This window comes from Scyliorhinus canicula, chromosome 8, assembly GCF_902713615.1.
Source record: "Scyliorhinus canicula chromosome 8, sScyCan1.1, whole genome shotgun sequence".
NCBI lineage: Eukaryota > Metazoa > Chordata > Chondrichthyes > Carcharhiniformes > Scyliorhinidae > Scyliorhinus > Scyliorhinus canicula.
The window spans coordinates 83,978,001-83,998,435 of NC_052153.1; the positions used below are offsets into that span (position 1 = coordinate 83,978,001).

Here is a 20,435-nt window from a genome sequence, read left to right on the forward strand (position 1 = left end):
TGTCCAAGATACTGGAGGCGCCGATAGTGACGGGGGGTATTCCCTCGACCCCTGGAGCTGGACGGACGCACAGAGCCCTCGCAAGGAAGCCCAAGGTGAATGAACCGCCGAGGGCCATGGTGGTGAGATTTCATCACTTCTCAGACAAGGAACTTGTCTTGCGGTGGGCAAAAAAAGAACGGAGCAGCAGGTGGGAGAACAGCGTGATACGCATCTACCAGGACCTGGGTGCCGAGCTGGCCAAGAGGCGTGCTGGATTCAACCGGTGAAGGCAACCCTCTTCAGCAAGGGCGTGAAATTTGGGATGCTACACCCAGAGAGGCTATGGGTCATGTACAAGGAACGACATCACTATTTTGAGATGCCGGACGAGGCGTGGTCATTTGTTAAGCAAGAAAAGCTGGACTCGAATTAAAGGACAGTTAAGTTTTGATGGAATGAGGCGGTGGGGCACGGTACCATTTCTAATATAAGATTGTATGCAATGTTGGGTGTGTGTAAGGGTTGTGGTGGTGGCTGGAGGGTGCAGTGTTTTCGGCAAAGTTGGGATGCGGAGGGGGAGGGGGCCCTGTACTTAGTGCGAAGTTTCGGGAAGTTGGAGCCTTGGTTCAACAAGTGTCTCCTCACAGGGGGTTTTGGGTCGTGGGCTGTTGTGGGAGGGGGGGGGGGGGGATGCTGCTTTGCTGACAGAAGAGATATCAATTTCTGGGGTACCAACGGAGGGTCGGGTGCGGCGGCTCCCTGTGGGGGTGCTCGAGGAAGCGAAGGCCGCGGGCTCGAGGTTAGCCAAGAAAGGGCGATAGCCAGTCGGCGGGGTGGGGGGGGGGGGGGGGGGGGGGGGGGGGAGACTAAGATGTGTGGCCTCCTGCAGCAGCTGGTGAAATGGCTGCTGTACGGGGAGCACATATATTTATACTCCACCTACTGGGCGGAGCCAGCAGGCAGGGACTATCCCCATTCCTGTAGCACAGGGCCTTACCATACATACCCTAATATATACAGCAGTGGTTACTACCACAGTTTGTGAACGTCTATGCTCCGAATTGGGATGGTATGGAATTTATGAGACGCATGCTAGGCAAAATCCCAGACTTAGACAACAATGTCATAGGCTTTGATCTCACTCATTCTTTAACGAGGGAAGGACCCGGAACATTGCGGGTCATACAGGCCGATTTCGCTTTTAAACGTTGATGCCAAATTGCTAGCTAAGGTTCTGGCCACAAGAATTGAGGATTGCGTCCCAGGCGTGATAGAGGAACAGAGAACATAGAACATACAGTGCAGAAGGAGGCCATTCGGCCCATCGAGTCTGCACCGACCACTTAAGCCCTCACTTTCACCCTATCCACATAACTTAATAACCCCTCCTAATCATTTTTGGTCACTAAGGGCAATTTATCATGGCCAATCCACCTAACCTGCATGTCTTTGGACTGCGGGAGGAAACCGCAGCACCCTGAGGAAACCCACACAGACACGGGGAGAACGTGCAGACTCCACACAGACAGTGATCTAGCGGGGAATCGAACCTGGGACCCTGGCGCTGTGAAGCGACAGTGCTATCCACTTGTGCTACCAAGACGACCAGACTGGGTTTGTTAAATGCAGACAACTCAATACCAATGTCCAGAGACTTTTGAATATTATTATGATGCCCTCAGAGGGAGGGGAGGCAGAGGTGGTAACAGCGATGGATGCAGAGAAAGCCTTTGACCAGGTGGAGTGGAAGTACCTGTGAGAAACGCTGGGGAGGTTCAGGTTTGGCGAGGGCTTTATTGGCTGGGTGAAATTGCTGTACCAGGCGCCTGTAGCAAGTGTATATGCAAACCGGCTGAGGTCGGGGTACTTCGAGCTTCACTGGGCAACGAGGCAGCGGTGTCCCCTCTCCCCGTTACTATTTGCCCTAGCTATAGAACCACTAGCTATGGCGCTGAGAGCCTCAAGGAACTGGCGGGGACTGGTTGGGGCGGGGGGGGGGGTGGAACATCGGGTCTCGCTATACGCGGATGATTTGCTTTTGTACATTTCGGACCCTGTGGAGGGGATTTTGGGGGGGGGGGGGGGGGGGGTCTGCGGATCCTGAGGGATTTTGCTAGTTTTGCAGGGTACAAACTGAACATGGGAAAATGGGAAAGAGCGAATTGTTTGTGATCCAGGCCAAGAGGCAGGAGGAGAGATTCAAAGAGCTGCCGCTCAAGATGGTAGAGAAAAGTTTTCGTTACCTGGGTATGCAGGTGGCCAGGAAATGGGATGCCCTGCACAGGCTCAACCTGACCCAGTTGGTGGAGCAAATGGAAGGGGACTTTAAAAGGTGGGACATGCTGTCACTGGCAGGGAGGGTGCAGACTGTGAAAATGACTATCCTCCCCAGATTTTTGTTTGTCTTTCAGTGCCTCCCCATCTTCATCCCCAAGGCCTTTTTTAAGCAAGTGAGTAGGATCATTACGGGCTCTGTGTGGACCCTGCGAGTAAGGAGATGGCTGTTGGACCGCGGGAGGGGGGTTGGCGCTGCCGAACTTTCGCAACTACTACTACCCGGCCAATAAAGCTATGATTAGGAAGTGGGCGATAGGGGGAGGGGACAACGTGGGAGCAGCTGGAGGCGGCGTCATGTAAAGGTACTAGTCTGGGAGCTTTGATAACAGCTGCTTTGCCGTTCTCACTGACCCGTTACTCCACAAGTCCGGTGGTTATGGCGACACTACGGATCTGGGGACAGTGGAGGAAGTACAAGAGGGTGGAGGGAGCGTCGGTCTGGACCCCGATATGCAACAACCACAGGTTTGTCCCAGGTAGGATGGATGGTGGGTTCCAGAGCTGGCAGAGAGCAGGCAACAGAAGGATGGGAGATCTGTTCATAGATGGAAGCTTTCCTAGTTTGAAGGCGCCAGAGGTCAAATTTAATCTGCCGCCAGGAAACGCCTTTAAATATCTGCAAGTTCGAGCCTTCCTGAAAAAACAGGTAGTGGTCTTTCCGACTCTGCCGCCACTGAGGATAAGGACAGGGTGGTCTCCGGCATCTGGGTGGGGGAGGGGAGAGTTTCGATATCTACCAGGAACTACAGGAAATGGAGGAAACCCCGGTGGAGGAGCTGAAGGGCAAGTGGGAGGAGGAGCTAGGTGAGGAGTATGAAACGGGTCTGTGGGCAGAGGTCCTGGGCAGGGTTAATTCCTCCTCATCATGTGCCAGGTGCCAGGCTCAGTCTAATTCAATTTAACATGGTGCACTGGGCACACATGACAGCAGTGAGACTGAGCACGTTTTTTGGGGTAGAAGACAGTTGTATGAGGTGCAAGGGCAGCCCTGCAAGCCATGTCCACATGTTTTGGGCATGCCTGGAGCTTACAAGTGTTCTGGCAAGGGTTTGCGAGGGCAATGTCCAGGGTGCTTAACGGGTGGTGCTGAGTCCAGAGGTAGCGATCTTTGGAGCATCAGAAGACCCGGGAGTTCAGGGGGTGAAAGAGACCGACATCTTGGCCTTTGCCTCCCCAGAAGCCCGGAGACAGATTTTATAAATGTGGAGAGACTCGAAGCCCCCGAGTGTAGAGACTTGGGTTACCGACATGGCTGGGTTTCTCAGCCTCGAGAAAATAAAGTTTGCCTTAAGAGGTCTACGCTAGGGTTCTCTCGGAGCTGGCAGCCGTTCGTCGACTTTCTCGGGGAAAATTAAAATGTCAGCAGCAGCAGCAATCCGTGGGGGAGGTGAGTGCTTCATTGGGATGGTGTGGGAAGACTGGGTCGCGTAGGGTAATGTCTATTCAATTATTATTGTATATTCTCTTTTTGCACTATGTTTTTTTTTAATAAACAATTTTATTGAGGTAGTTTTTGGCTTTATAAACAGTTACAGACATCATCAGAAAAGAAAGCAAAAAAGGCAAAAATGTGCAAACATCCACGTACTTTCAATACTTCCATCGTAACATATTGCACAAGCCCGCTCCCCTCCCACCGGTACTACCCGCCATATTTTCCCTCCTACTCTACTCTACCCCCCCCCCCCCCCCCCCCACCCCCCCCCCTGCTGACGCTCACTTTCCCGCAAAGAAGTCAATAAATGGTTGCCACCTCCAGGTGAACCCCTGCACAGATCCCCTCAAGGCGAACTTAATTTTTTCCATCCCCAGGAAACTCGACATGTCCGCAAGCCACCACTCAGTCTTCGGGGGCTTTGAGTCCCTCCACGCCAATAATATTCATCGCCGGGCTATCAGGGAAGCAAAGGCCGAAACATCGGCCTCTTTCTCCCCCTGGACGCCCGGGTCTTCCGAAACCCCAAAAATTGCCACCCCTGGACTCATCACCACCCTTGTTTTTAGCACCTGGGACATGACCCCCGCAAATCCCTCCCAGTATCCCCTCAGCTTAGGGCATGCCCAAAACATGTGAACATGGTTCGCTGGTCCTCCCGCGCACCTATCGCATTTGTCCTCTATCCCGAAAAATTTGCTCATCCGAGCCACCGTCATATGGGCCCGGTGAACGACCTTAAATTGGATCAGCCCGAGCCTAGCACATGTCGCGGTCGAATTTACCCTACTCGGGGCCTCTGCCCACAGCCCATCCTCCATTTCCCCGCCTAGCTCCTCCTCCCATTCAAGTTTCAGTTCCTCTGTCTGGGACCCTTCCTCCCTCATGAGCACCTTATATATACCCGAGACTCTGCCCTCCCCTTCTTCCCTCCTCGGGACTATTCTGTCGAGGATCCCCATTGGCGGGAGGCGTGGGAAAGATGGGACCTGTCTACGAACAAAGTCCCGCAACTGTAGGTATCTAAAATCATTTCCCCTTACCAACCCAAATTTCTCCTCCAAGCTCCTCAAACTCGCGAAGCTCCCTTCCAGGAACATATCACCCACCCTTCCCGCCCCTGCTCGCCGACATACTCGGAACCCCCCATCCATACTGCCGGGGGAAACCGATGGTTGTCGCAGATTGGCGCCCAGACAGACGCCCCCATCTCCCCCACATGCCTCCTCCACTGGCCCCATATCCGCAGGGTCGCCACCACTACCGGGCTGGTGGTGTACTTGGCCGGCGGCAGCGGTAGAGGAGCCGTGACCAGAGCTTCCAAGCTGGAGGCCCTGCACGAAGCCGCCTCCACCCGCTCCCAAATAGACCCCGTACCACCATCCAGCAGGGTAGCATGGTGGTTAGCATAAATGCTTCACAGCTCCAGGGTACCAGGTTCGATTCCCGGCTGGGTCACTGTCTGTGTGGAGTCTGCACGTCCTCCCCCTGTGTGCGTGGGTTTCCTCCGGGTGCTCCGGTTTCCTCCCACAGTCCAAAGATGTGCAGGTTAGGTGGATTGGCCATGCTAAATTGCCCGTAGTGTCCTAATAAAAGTAAGGTTAAGGGGGAGGTTGTTGGGTTACGGGTATAGGGTGGATACGTGGGTTGAGTAGGGTGATCATGGCTCGGCACAACATTGAGGGCCGAAGGGCCTGTTCTGTGCTGTAATGTTCTATGTTCTATGTTCTAATCATAGCGATGTTGGCCGCCCAGTAATAATTAATCAGACTCGGCAAAGCCAGCCCTCCCTCGCTGCGGTTCCTCTCCAACATCGCCTTCTTCACCCGCGGGGATTTTCCCGCCCAGACAAAGCTCATGATCAGCCCGTTAACTCTTTTGAAGAAAGACTGTGGGATAAAGATCGGGAGGCACTGAAAAATAAACAAAAATCGAGGGAGGATTGTCATCTTTACAGTCTGCACCCTCCCTGCCAGCGACAGCGGGAGTGCATCCAATCTCCGAAACTCTCCCTTCATTTGCTCCACCACCCTGGCCAAATTTAACTTGTGCCGCCTGCCCCAGTCTCGTGCCACCTGGATTCCCAAATACCGGAAATTTTCCTCAACCAGCCTAAACGGTAGCCCTCTCGATCTGTTCTCCTGGCCCCTTGCCTGGACCACAAACATTTCACTCTTGACCGTATTTAATTTGTATCCTGAGAACTGGCCGAACTTCCTCAGCATTCCCAGTATAGTTCCCATCCCGGCCACTGGGTCCGACACGTACAGGAGCAGGTCGTCTGCATAAAGAGAAACCCTGTGTTCAACTCCACCCCTCACCATCCCCTTCCAACCCTCTGCGGCTCTCAGCGCAATCGCCAGCGGCTCTATGGCCAGCGCAAACAGCAGTGGAGAGAGCGGGCAGCCCGGTCTGGTCCCTCGGTACAACCTGAAGTACTCCGACACTTCTCTGTTGGTCCTGACGCTGGCCCTCGGGGCCTGATATAATAATTTGACCCAATCCACCAATCCCTCCCCGAACCCAAACCGTCCGAGCACCTCCCATAGATAGTCCCACTCCACCCGGTCAAAGGCCTTCTCGGCGTCCATTGCCACCACTACCTCCACCTCCCTACCGCCGGGGGCATCATTATCACATTGAGTAATCTCCTCAGATTGGCCGCCAGCTGCCTACCTTTCACGAACCCCGTTTGATCCTCCCCAATCACCTCCGGTACACAGTCCTCCATTCTACCCGCCAGTACCTTTGTCAGGAGCTTGGCGTCTACATTAATCAGGGAGATTGGCCTGTAGGACCCGCACGCCTCCGGGTCTTTACCCCGCTTCAATATCAGAGATATGGTGGCTTGTGACATTGTCGGCGGCAGGGTCCCTCTGTCCCTTGCCTCATTGAAAACCCCTCGCCAAGACCGGGCCCACCAGCTCAGAGAACTTCCTATAAAACTCTACTGGGTATCCATCCAGCCCCGGGGACTTCCCCGACTGCATAGCCTTAAGGCCCCCCAATACCTCCTCTACTCTAATCGAGGCCCCCAGCTCTTCCACTCGCCCCCCACCAACTGTTGGGAATGTTAACCCGTCCAGAAACCTTTTCATCCCCTCCGGTTCTTCCGGCGGCTCCGAAGTATACAGCTTACGATAGAAGTCCCGGAATACCCTATTCAATTCTGCCGGGTCCTCCACTTTGCGCCCCCCCCTCGTCCCTCACTCTACCTATTTCCCTGGCTGCCTCCCTCCTCCTGAGTTGCTGCGCTAACAGTCTGCTAGCCTTTTCCCCATGCTCGTACACCACTCCCCTCGCCTTCCTAAGCTGTTCCACGGCCCTGCTCGTGGATAGTGCCCCAGTTCCGCCTGCAGTCTCTGCCTCTCCCCGAGTAAAACCTCGGGGACTCCGCGTGCTCGTCATCTATCCGACCCATTTCCCTGACCAATCTATCCATCTCTGCCCGGTCTGCCTTGGCTCTGTGGGCCCCAATTGAAATCAGCTCCCCCCGCACTACTGCCTTTAGCGCCTCCCACAGGGTCACCGCTGAGACCTCCCCCGTGTCATTCACCTGCAGGTAATTTTTTATACATTTCCGAAGCCTCTCGCAGATCCCCTCCTCCGACAGCAGTCCCACATCTAGCCTCCATTGCGGGCGTTGATAGTTCGCTCCCCCGAACTGCAGGTCCACCCAATGCGGGGCATGGTCTGAAATGGTAATTGCTGAGTATTCCGCGTTCTTTACCTCCCCCATACAGTCCCTGCTTAGTACAAAGAAATCTATCCTGGAATATACTTTATGGACGTGCGAGTAAAACGAGTAGCCCCTTCCTGTTGGCTGTCTATCTCTCCAGGGGTCCACTGCCCCCATTTGCTCCATAAACCCTTTCAGCTCCCTTGCCATTGCTGAGAGTCTACCCGTTCTGGGACACGACCGATCCAAAGTCAGGTCAAGGACCATGTTAAAGTCCCCTCCCATTATTAGCCTGCGAGAATCCAAGTCCGGGATCTTCCCCAGCACTCTTTTAATGAAGTCCACGTCATCCCAGTTCGGGGCATATATATTCACCAGCACCACTCTTCTCCCCTCCAGTCTGCCCCGTACCATCAGGTATCTGCCCCCCCTGTCTGCGGATATGCCCTCTGCCTCAAATTGCACGCGCTTGTTCATCATGATTGCCACCCCTCTGGACTTCGAGTCCAAGTCCGAGTGGAAGACCTGGCTAATCCAGCCCTTCCTTCGCCTGGTCTGGTCCGACACTTTCAGATGTGTCTCCTGCAACATAATTACGTCCGCCCTCAGGGCCCGCAAGTGCGCGAACACCCGCCCCCTCTTAACCGGCCCATTCAGTCCCTTGACGTTCCAGGTGATCAGCCTGGTCGGGGGGCACATCCCACCCCCCCCCCCCCCCCCCCCCCCCCCCGCCGGTCAGCCATAGCCTTTCTCAGGCCGGCCCCTAGCCCGTGCGTCGCGCCATTCCTGGCCCGTCCTTTGGCTGCCTCCACCCTCGACCTCCTTTCCAGTGCCTATTTCAAGTCCCTCTCCCGTCAGCAGAAAACCCCCCCCCCCCCTCCCTTAACCCCATCCCCCGATACCCCCACCCCTGCCATCTACTGGCTGTAACTTCCTCCCCCATCTGACTCCCTTGACTAGCCAATCTGCTAGCCCGGTGACGTAACACTTCGGCGCCTTCCGGTCTCATTCCCATTGTTTCCCCGTCCTCCTCCCCACCCACTGGGGCAAGCCGGCTCCAGTGTCTTCCGCGAGCTGCACAAAAAGCACAAACCAGCCCAAACGGGGGGGGGGGGGTTAACTCCCCAAACCCATGTCCGTGAACAAAGGAAAGAGTCTCAAATGTTCCGCTTGGCACCTTTGGCCCAGCAAACCGTTGAGCAGCAGTCCAGGCACATTCGGCGTTCCTTCCCACAGAAATCCTCGGGCCCTAATTTGCGTCCTTGGGGCCTCCTTTCGGGACCAGCCCCAGGTCCCTCACAAAATCCATCGCTTCTTCGGGCTCGGAGAAGTAGTGGTGTTGACCCTGGTGCGTGACCCATAGCCGAGCTGGGAACAGCAGACCAAACTTCACGTGCTTCTTGAACAGCACCTCCTTGACATTCTTAAAGGCTGCTCGCCGCCGAGCCACCTCCTGGCTTAGGTCCTGATAAATCCGGAGAACACTGTTGTTCCACGTGCTGCTCCTGGCGCTCTTTGCCCACTGCAGCACCCGCTCCTCGTCCACGAACCTGTGGAACCTAATCACCATCGGGTGGGGAGGTCCGCCTGGCCGCCCCTGCCTTGCCTACACTCTGTGTGCCCCCTCCAGCTCCGGCGGTCGCGGAAAGGCTTCGGCCCCCATCAGCTGCTTCAGCAGGTCTGCTACAAACGCTGCAGCATCAGCTCCCTCAGCCCCCTCCGGGAGGCCGACCATCCTCAGATTGTTCCTGCGGACTCTATTCTCCAGCTCCTTCACTCTGTCCAGCAGTCTTCTCTGCCGCTCTTTCAGGCCGTCAACTTCTAGCGCTGCAATCGTTTGCACATCCGCCTGCTCCTCCACCGCCTCTCCCAGCTCCTTAACTTTAACATCCTGGGTGTCCAGCCTCTGGTTCAGCTGATCCACCGCTTTCTGGATTGGGTCCAAGCTGTCCTGCTTCAGCGCTTCAAAACTGGACTTCATTACCTGGAGCACGTTATCCAGCGCCTGCTGGATTGCTGAGTCCGGGTTCCGTGTGTCCGCCATCTTAGGTCCTTGTCTCTGTCCCTTTTTCTCCCTCTTCTTCTGCCTTCTGGACTCCCGCTGTTCCATGTGCCGCAGCCCACTCCTCAGCACCTTCGCTGCCGCCTTCCTTCGCCCAGCTCCTTAAATTTTACCTTCTGGGCATCTGAAGTGGGTCCAAGCTGTCCATCTTCAGCAACTCCAAACTTTCTTTCCTTGTCCTGGAGGAAGGAAGGTCCGTGGGTCCGCCATCTTACCCTTCAGGTCAGTTTCCTCCTTGCCTCCGTCTCTCTCTCTCTCTTTCTTCCTCTACCTGCTGGCCTCCCACGATTCCATCCGCTGCAGCCCGCTCTCCTCTTCTTTCACGGCAGCCTTTTTGCCGGCCCCGTGGTCCCGCTATCGCGGGGAATCAGCTGCTAAGCCCCGCCGGAGTGAGAGCCTGCTGAATGTGCGGCTCACTCAGGCATCGCCGCCACCGGAAGTCTTTTTGCACTATGTTAATGTGCACTCTAGTTTGTTTTGTTATTATGGTTACTACTGTCTTATTATGAAAAATTCTGCAAAACCGTAATAAAAATTCTTTTTTTTAAAAACAGGACAAATCCAATCCGGTCAATTACCTTCCTGTCAGTCCACTCTTCATCATCAGCAAAGTGAATCATCAACAATGTTATCAAAAGGGCAGCACGGTGGCGCAGTGGGTTAGCCCTGCTGCTTCACAGCGCCGAAGTCCCAGGTTTGATCCCGGCTCTGGGTCACTATCCGTGCGGAGTTTGCACATCCTCCCCGTGTTTTCGTGGGTTTCGCCCCCACAACCCAAAGATGTGCGGGGTAGATGGATTGGCCATGCTAAATTGCCCCTTAATTGGAAAAAATGAATTGGGTACTCTAAATTTTTTTTTAAAAACACAATATTGTCAAGCGGCACTTACCCAGCAATAACCTGCTCATGGAAGCTCGGTTTGCGTTCTGCCAGGGTCACTCAGTTCCTGACTTCATTAAGCCTTGGTTCAAACATGGGCAAACATGCCAGAGGTGAAGTGAGAGTGACTGCCCTTGACATCAAGGAAGCCTTTGACCGAGTGTGGCATTAAGGAGCCGTAGCAAAATTGGAGTCAATGGGAATCAGGGGAAAACCCTCTGCTGGTTGGAGTCATACCTGGCACAAAGGAAGATGGTTGTGGTGGTTGGACATCAATCATCTCAGCTCCAGGACATTATTTCAGGAATTCCTCAGGGTAGTGTCCTAGGCCCAACCATCTTCAGTTGCTTCATCAATGTTCTGCCTTCCATCATAAGGTCAGAAGTGGGGATGTTCGCAGATGGCTGCACAATGAATTCATGAATTCATGAATTCACCATTCATGAATCCTCAGATAATGAAGCAGTCCAGGTCTGAATGCAGCAACACCTGGACAATATCCAGGCTTGGGGTGGCAAGTTACATTTGCACCACACAACTGCCAAGCAATGACCATGTCCTACGAGAGGATCTAATAACGCCCCATAACATTCAATGTCATTACCATCACTGAATGCACCACAATCAATATCCTGGCGGTTACCATTGATCAGAAACTGAATTGCACTAGCCATATTAGTACAGTATTGTGGCGGCCAGAGCAGATCAAAGGCTAGGAATCCTATAGCGAGTAATTTACCTCCTGACCCCACCAAAGCCTGTCCACCATCTACAAGGTGCAAGTCAGGAGTGTAATGGAATACTCTCCACTTGCCTGGATGAGTACAGCTTCAACAATACTCAAGAAACTCAACACCATTTATGACAAAGCAACCCCCTTGCTTACTACCCCTTCCACAAACATTTAATCCCTCCATAACTGACAAACAGTGGCAGCCATGTGTAGCATCTACAAGATGCACTGCAGGAACTCACCAATGTTCCTTAGGCAGCACCTTCGAAGCCCACAACCACTACCATCTAGAAGGACAAGAGCAGCAAATACCTGGGAATACCACCAATTGGAGGTTCTCCTCCAAGTGACTCTCCATCCTGACTTGGAAATATAACACTGTTTCTTTACAGTTGCTGGGTCAAAGTCCTGGAACTCCCTCTCTAACAGCACTGTATGTGTACCTACACCTCTGGGATTCCAGTGGTTCAAGAAGGTAACTCACCACCACCTTCTGAAGGGCAGATCGGGATGGGCAATAAATGCCGGCCTAACCAGCGACATCCACATCCCGTAAATGATTTTTTTTTTATGTTGTAGAAACGCCACTCTACCCTTGACTAACTTGATTCAGAAACTCCTTTACATGGTGAGGATAATTTTTCAACCTTACCAGCGGGGTGGTATCCTGGCAGAGTGGATTACCCAAAAATTGTATACAGTGCCTGAAATCTGGTCCACTGATTTCAGCAGAATTAAAATTGCACAGGTTGTATTCCAGCTAAATTAACTGCCTGCTAGCAAAGTTAAAATTGCCCCTGGTAACCGCGACGAATGCTGGGTGGAACATATGTTTCGGTTCTCAGCACTGGCAATTTAATTAAGTATAAAACTTCAACATTTCAACTGGTTTTTCGAACATGATTCACTCTGCCTGTTATTACGATTTGGATATATATGACCAAAATAAAGAACAAAGATATAATACATGATTATTTTCTAAAACTACTTTCTGTTTACTTGCTAAGATTGACAAATGATGAAACAAACATTTACCTTTTCCGGATATTTGGAGAAGATGAACAAGAGGATAACAAAGAGTAGAAGTCCCACAAAGGAAATTAGCTGGTTTGCGCCTTCCCTGGCTGTGTCCAGTGCAAGCCAAAGTATAATAAATACAATTATAGCTGTATACAGTAATCTGAAGTTAAAGAAAGTATAACAGTTTGAAAAAAGGCTTTGTTTAGTCAACTTTAGTACACCATAAGGAAGCAACAAACTGTAGCTATTTTAACTGACTCTATCATAACTTAGGAATTAAAGTCAAAATACTGGGGATGCTAGAAATCTGAAATGAAAACAGAAAATGTTGGATGAACTCAAAAGGTTTGACAGTATCTTTAGAGAGAAACAGACTCTTCTTCACACGGACTCAAAACATTAACTCTGTTTCTCTCTCCCCAAATACTGCCATAACTGCTGAGTTTATCCACCATTTTCTGTTTTCATAACTTTGAAATTACCTGAAAAATGCTCTTTCAAGTCATACACCACCCTGTCTTGGACACATATCACTGTTCCTTCATCACCACTTGGGTCACGATTCAGGAATTCCCCACTTAAAGCCATTATGGGATAACCATCATCACAAAGACTGAGGGCAGCACTGTGGCTAGCACTGTTGCCTCACAGTACCAGGGACCTGGGTTCAATTCCAACCTTGGGTGACTGTGGAGTTTGTACATTCTCCCCGTGTCTGCATGGTTTCCTCCGGGTGGTCCGGTTTCCTCCCACAGTCCAAAGATGTGCAGGTAAGGTGGATTGGCAATGCTAAGATTGCCCCTTAGTCGGGGATGTGCAGGTTAAGTGGCATTACAGGGACAGGGCAGGGGAGTGGGCTTACGTAGGGTGGGCTCTTTCAGAAGGTCGGTGCAGACTCGATTGGCTGAATGCCCCTGTCTGCACTGTAGGGATTCTATGGTTCTGTGAAGTGGTTCAGGAAAAAGACTATTGTCACTGTCTCCGGGCAACTCACAATAGTCAAAACAAAAAACATGGCTTTGCCAAAATCACCAAAATCCAATGAACTAACGCCAGAATTTTATTTTCGAGAATCAGGTGCATGATCGACCTGGCCAAACGTAAAATTTCATCAAATGACATCAGACTTGCTTCCTGTGGAGTTTGCACATTCTCCCCGTGTCTGCGTGGGTTTCGCCCCCACAACCCAAAAATGTGGAGAGTAGGTGGATTGGCCACACTAAATTGCCCCTTAATTGGAAAAAAATAATTGGGTAATCTAAATTTTAAAAAAAAAGACTTGCTTCCTGACGCCAATGCGCACGCACACAATTTTGCAGTTCGCAAGCGCATTGAACGAAGCAGATCTGCGCCCACCGACAATTAAAAGGCCAATAAAAGCCCATAATAATCCAATGATCAGCAATTTTACAGATCCCGTGCGATGTTCAGCTCATTGTACAGGCAATAGGTGGGTGCTAATCATGTTTTTTGCATTTCCTCATCCAAGGGAGGGATAAAATGCTGCAAGAGAAGCAACACTTTTGTTATTGAGAGTGTGTTGCTGTTTAAGTGCAGAGGTGTTCTTGAATTTCTGAGCAATTCTTTAGCTTTTCAAATCTGTCTTTTATCATTTCAAGACCTCACTTTCATTGGAGGGTTTCCCAGAGGATCGGAGCACAGTGGTCTCTTATTTGCAAGGCACTGCCCCTCTGCTGTTTTAATAGGGATAGTGTATTCTGCTGGTGGAACCAGGAGCAAGAGAGCGAGGAGGCCATTGAACACAGGCACCACCCCAAAAGAGATCCTGAAGAGAGGTATGAGCCAACAAGGTCAAGCCGGGAGGATACACCGCAGATGCCATTACCCCTTGGCTAGAGTGTACAGACAGTGCTACAACTACGTCCAAATATCTGCGGTCCACTGTCGCAGGAGCCAATGTAGCCACCTAAGATGGACACTGGGCTAACAAAATGGAGAACTGCTAAGACTGCAGGGAGAAAGCAGTTTTAGCCAAGACAAGCAGTCTGCAAAGACTGATTAGCATTCTGCACGTAGCAAAACTAGTTTATGGCCAGGTGGAAGATCTCAACCAAAGGTGTTAATAGCAAACGCTTTGCATATTAATGAGGCAATCCAGATCTGGGCACACACAATAGCAACATTTGGTTGTGAATGGATACTTTGAGTGGACGCCCAGACAAAACGGCACCAGAAGTATCCATCACAAAAGACCCTAGAGACCGCCCCACACATCGAGAAGGGACCCTCAGATTGGGGGATTTGTGAGGCATCGATTGGAAATTGATCCAATCGATGCATGGAAGGTAAAGCCCGCCCCGAAAAGGCACGGACATTGGGGGCCACTATAAAGATAGACCCCCACACATGGTTCTGTCTGTTTTGTGCTCCGGCTTGGATTGCTGTTTTGACTTCGACCCAGATCTGCTGTTGTATCCTGACTCCGACTCCAGCCGTTGATCCTGTCTTCTATCACCAGCCGTTGAGCACCAGCCATCGTTCAGTAAGTCCCAAACGACGCTCGCTACGTGAACTTATACAGTACTCGACTAATAACGAACAGAAGGTGCAGCCCAGAAAGGAACAAAGGCCTTGTCCCCTGACCTTGCTGGTTCCCACTTAGATAAGTATTTAGTCGTTTAATAGTAGAAATAGGTATTAGTCTTTAGCGTGTGAATGCGTATTTATTATATTTGTATAATAAATATTGATCGTTGGAACTTACTAATCGGTGTATAGTTTTATTACTTTGAACCTGACCTTGAGATACTTGTGAGGTGTTTATATACGACACCTGGCGACTAAGAGCTGAAATTACACATACAGAGCCTAGCAGTGTTAAGCACGCGGCCTTTAAACGGAGGCGTGTTAATACACTCCAATAAACGCGTATTACACTCAAGTAAAAAGTGCAACACCTATGACTCTCCAAGAACACAGTAACAGCAATATGCAACATGATAGGTTGCATATTGCCTCCAACTGCGTGGGTTGACATCCCACACCGGTGGTTTCAAAGGTCACTGCAGCCCTCAACTTCCATGCCTCCGGTTCTTTTCATGGCTCGATGTGGCATCTCTCAATCAGCTGCACACAGTTGCGTGAAGCTGGTGACTGATTCTATCTTTACACATGTCCGCATGTTTGTCCACTGACGAGGCCAAGTGGGCGGAGCATGAGGCTTTGCAGGGATAGATTGCACTCAAATGACTTTCAAGATGCCAGCCAGTGAGCCAGGAGATTGCAGAAACAAAATGAATGTTCAGTTCGTCTGTGACAACCAGATAGATTCTCTAAGCTTGCGTCCGATATCCTGGCAGCTCACACAATGATTACATTTTGCAGCTCTCACAGGTTCCAAGCTGTTTGTGACTCCTGCATGATTGGATGGATGGTTTCTGGGTGACAAGAGAAATCCTTTGATGAGGTGGCTGATGACCCACTCTATTAATCAAGAACTGAAACCGAGGAGATACAGAATAAGAGTCATACCTCCACAAGAGCAGTGGTGGAAAGGACCATCGAATTGTTGAAGATGCACTCCAGGTGCCTGAACTGATCTAGAGGAGCATTGCCATATACTCCAGAACATGTCTCCTTCATAGTTGTTGTATGCTATGCCCTGTAAAACCTGGCTCCGGCAAGGGTGGACCGAATGAGGCTGAGGAACCCACAGGGCAGGGATGATGACTCCAGCGATGGGTCAGAGGAAGAACCTGGGGTTGTGCAGAATGAGGACATTGAGGTGAGACAGGAACATTCAGGGGGACCGGGACACCAGGGAACCTTTAGCTGGGCATTGTTGCTTGTTATGCTTTTACTTAATTGCTCTGTTTTAATAACCTTTGCTCTAGAGTCGCCAGGTATCTTTCTGATACCACCACGAGGTTCAAAGCCAAGTGCTGATCAATAACTCAATACACCAGTTAGTAAGTTTGAAATCAATACACCTTTATTATACACACAGTCAATCAATACTCATGCATAAAACTCTACTTACTAAACTATCACTATTACTAAAAGCCTGTACTTAGCTTCGAATGGCCCACCAGGTCAGAGGAACAATGGCCTTTGTCCATTTCTGATTCTGTCGGCTTCGAGCTGGTACGGAATAGTAGCTAGGAGCGTCTATTTCATAGCGTGCGTTGATCTGAAACTTACTTGGTTGATGCAGCTGCTAGGCAGGTCTCTCCTCGCTGAGAGCCAAGGCCAAGAACGAACGAACTGAACTTGGGGACGCTATCTTATAGGTCCCAGGGGCTTCGGTCCCTTTTTGGCAGCCCCGGACTTGGTCCCAATTCATTGGACCATGTCCCAATCGTTCTCATCGATTTTCTCCAATACTGGAGTTGTTCCCTGATCGTTGGGCGGGCCCTAGGTGTTCGTTGGCCTGCCTTTGTCCTAGCTCCCACTGGCGTCGGAGTGTCTGTCTTGGTCCCGATTGTTTCAATGTTTCTGATTGTTTCTGGAGATCGCTCATTAGTATGTAAATTGCTATTGGTTTCAGTTCTGTCTGGGTTCTGCAAATCTTAATACACAGGAAACCTTGCACCTGCTTGTGTTCCCTCTAGCTGGCCAATTTTCCCTGCACTCTTTGCGGGCATCCATTTTGGAATCGGAACGTGGCCACCCCAGGTGGCTACAGCATCCAAGGCATTGATGCCTACTAGAGCAAATGTCACTGCCACCTTTGCAAACAATAATTAAATGGGATCCCAACCCAGATGCCAGCATCATACACCACACAGTTGCAAACATGTGCAGCATCTGGCTCCCATATAATGCATCCAGCCAACTCAGCCCAATAAAGTAAAACAAAACTATGTAACTTCATATGAACAAAAACATCATACAAAGTTTCCATCCCGAACACAAACTTCAAAATTATGAATACAAATAATGTCACCCGTTACACACTCCTTTTGTGCTGAAGGGCCTTCGACTTACATGCACTGGCCAGAGGATGAGGGAACGGGGCACCAAGATGCAGCACCTGTTGCCTCAAAAACAGCGGCATTAGAGGAAATCTGCTATCATCATTGTCTTGGTGAGCATGATGACCTTGGCGGTTTTCTTCTGACCAGCGGAGCCCGAGTTGGTTCTGCCTGGAAGGATGCGTCCAGGCCGATGGTTGGGCACACCTCAATCGCCGCGGGTAGATGAGCTGGTGCCTGTGTCCAGAGTGTAGAGACAACAGGCAATCATCCATTAATGTGAGATGCATTTGGACCACCCTGCTCACCACTAATGGACAGACACTGTGGAACAGGGAACAGTAGAAAGCCATATTAGTGCCAAGTCTCCCTGAAGGTCCAGGCCTTCCAGCACCCGGACATTAATCAGGCCATTTCATTGTGGTTCACAGCCCCCTCCAACAGTCTGAGTCCAATTATACTCACATCCCAGCCTTGGCACTTATTACACTGGCCTGATTTGACCAGCCAGTGTAATATCATGTTAATAACGCAAACCTGGCAAGCATCATATTTTACATCCGGCGATGCCAACTTCTCAGTGAGCCTCAGGTGCATCCCGAGGATGGAAAGAGTGTTATTCTATGAACATGTTCAAGTATTTCCTGGGGCTGAAGAGCTGTAGATTTGCTCTGCTTCTATAAAGTAGGTCACCTTCCTGATTTCTTAAAAGGAATCAAATGAGATTGAGTTTGAAAATAAATGACTACAGAACAGTAGCTGCCCAAGGAGGGCTGTTTATGTAGAGGATTCATTAGGTTCAAAGCTGGATATTTTTCTGTTCATTAATGTTCCAGAAGACAGCAAAGCTTTGCAACTAAATTTGAAAACTTTACCAAATTTGGTGGAAAAATTATTAGCTGAGGAAAATAAATTGAAACGGGTTTTGACAGATTGGGTAAATTAGCCCAAGGCTGGTAAATCTAATGCACGTAGTAGCGTAAAAGTACATCAAATTGTATAGAAATAATTAAAGTTGAGTTAATATAGATATCCAGACCAATTCTAGGATTTATAAAAATGCATGCTTTACTTACATTTTGAACAGACTTCCTTGCCGATTGAAGAATCCACACCATGAAGCAAACTTCTCACCAATTTTGGCTTCATACTTTGCAATAAGCATATCCCATAAGTAAAAGAAAATGGCCAACAGTGTTAGCACAAGGAGGCCGAGGGCTCTTGTAAAGTTCAAAACACATGCTGCGATCACCATGCAAAAGTAACCTGCAAAAAAATGAAATGCTTTCAATTTATTTGAACACCTCTATGATAGATTAACGTCCCACTCTGGACACACGAGCACATATTCTGCCATTTCAGTTGCGAGGGAGTACTGTACTGTTGAATCTGCTGACATTAGATGAGATGCTTAACTGTCTGCCATCTCAGATGGAGTATGAGAAAGATCCCTTTGTACTTAAGTGAAGTATTCAAAAGGGATTTCCCCAGTTTCTGACTAGCATCTATTCCTCAACTAACTTCACAAAAACAAATTATCTGATCATTTATCTCACTGCTGTCTGTGAAAATTGGCTCCTGCACTTCCCTACATTAACACTGACTACACTTCAAAAGTATTTTATTAGCTGCATAGCACCAAATCAAGGGACAGGATTTGGGGTTAGCCCTGAATTCACAGGGATATTACTCAATTTCTAGTCAATGGAAAATTCTGCTAAGATAGTGGATAACACCACATGCTCAGCCACAACCTATGTAGCTTGATTAGTTATGCCTCTGTGGAGAGAGTTAGTTTCTGAGTCCAATATGACTTCTTCAGAACTGCTGACTTTCCAACAATTTGTTTTCATTTCCGTATTCCAGCATCTGCAGTATTTTTTTTTATCATGTGACTATGCCTTCCAGCTGCCCTGTAAATATGTGCTCTTGATTCTTAGGGTCAACTGATCAAGGAAGAAGTAACTTCATAAAAGAAAGTTGTCAGTTTACCTACAATCTTGTGTTTTGTGGAGCAATTTTGAAAAGTACTCCTTTGTTAAACCGCAGAAACCTGAGATCAGACTTTACCATCCACTTGGAGTGGGTGGCCTCTCAAAGGAATTCTGAAAATTAGACAAAGATTTAAACATGAAGTTCCCTATGGAAATCCCCATCACATACCAATGCACATGCTGGGAGGAGGAGAGACCAGAGAGGCAAGGCACATCAGACAGCATGCCAATAGAATCAGACTCTCCTAACTACACAACCATCAGAATCTTTTGCCCCAGGCACTCCTTCCAGACCATTTGTTAGGAGATTTTAATAAGGACTTAATATTCAGTAAAAGGGTCCAAGGAGACTTATTTTCAAATTTGCACATTACATCAATGGTTTCGGCCAGCAGCGGTGGCAGAGAAGATGAAATCACCAAAGCTCTAAATTTTTGGGGGGCTGGCTCAATACAGGGAACAACAAGCTGTTTTAAGAGTTGGTTGTTCTTACACACAGCCATCCAGTAACAAATAACTCAGGGGAAAGAATACTTAATTTATGGTGTTACCAGCTGACTAAGAGTCCTCGCAGTCACTGACGAGGACCCTGTGGAAATCAGTGCCCTACATGTAAATCGAAAAGTTACATCAACATAAAAGGATTCCTATCCCACAAAGTATTGCACTTGATCACACTGCACGCTGCTGTTATGCATTCCATCTGCAGGTGCCTCAGTTCAGTGTGCCCTTTGTTAAAGGAGTGAACGTTTAAGGTGCAGGATAGGGTGCTAATCAAGTGGCATGTGTCCTGGATGTTGTTGAGTGTTGTTGAAGCTATGCTCATCCAGTAAAGTGAAAGAGGATTCCATCACACTGCTAACTTTGTAGATCAAAAGGTTAGGAAACAAATGACCCGCCACAGAATTTCACCGATTCTTGTAGTCACAGTATTCATGTATCTGCTTCAATTAACTTTTTGATCAATAGCAAACCCAGTATATTGATAGTGGAAAAATCAACAATAGTAGCACTATTGTATGTCAAAGGAACATATTATTTGACAGAAATTTCACTTGGTACTTATTAGCATAAGCCTGAATGCTGCCCATGTCTTACAACATGAGGAGTTGAAAATGCAACTAAATACTGTACATTAGCAAGTATCCTCCTTTCAGACATTATGAAAGAGTGGAAGATCATTGGTGGAGCAGGTGAACACAGCTGAGCCTTGGACACCACCCTGAGGAACTCCTGCAATGATGCTCTGGGTCGAAATGATTGGCTTCCAGCAACCACAACCAGCTCCCTTTGTGTTGGGTATGATCTCATCCTGTAGAGATTTTTCCCTTAATGATTTGATTATGTGATTTATTGTCACATGTACCGAAGTACAATGA

The 20,435-nt window shown here is 49.5% G+C and overlaps 1 protein-coding gene across 6 annotated transcripts in view; it reads right to left on the reverse strand.

Moving 5' to 3' along the window:
• The window catches only part of LOC119970362 (solute carrier family 28 member 3-like), a 422,249-nt gene that overhangs the window by 330,376 nt on the left and 71,438 nt on the right, over window positions 1-20,435 (reverse strand). For all 6 annotated transcript variants that reach the window (XR_005461594.1, XM_038804850.1, XM_038804849.1 and 3 more), the window contains exons 5-6: window positions 18,139-18,328; window positions 12,144-12,288 (exon numbers count right to left, since the gene is read on the reverse strand). Coding sequence is in view for 5 of the 6 variants with exons in the window: in XM_038804850.1 (XP_038660778.1) it covers window positions 12,144-12,288; window positions 18,139-18,328 (335 nt within the window). In the remaining variant the exon portion in view is untranslated. The remainder of the gene's footprint in view (window positions 1-12,143; window positions 12,289-18,138; window positions 18,329-20,435) is intronic.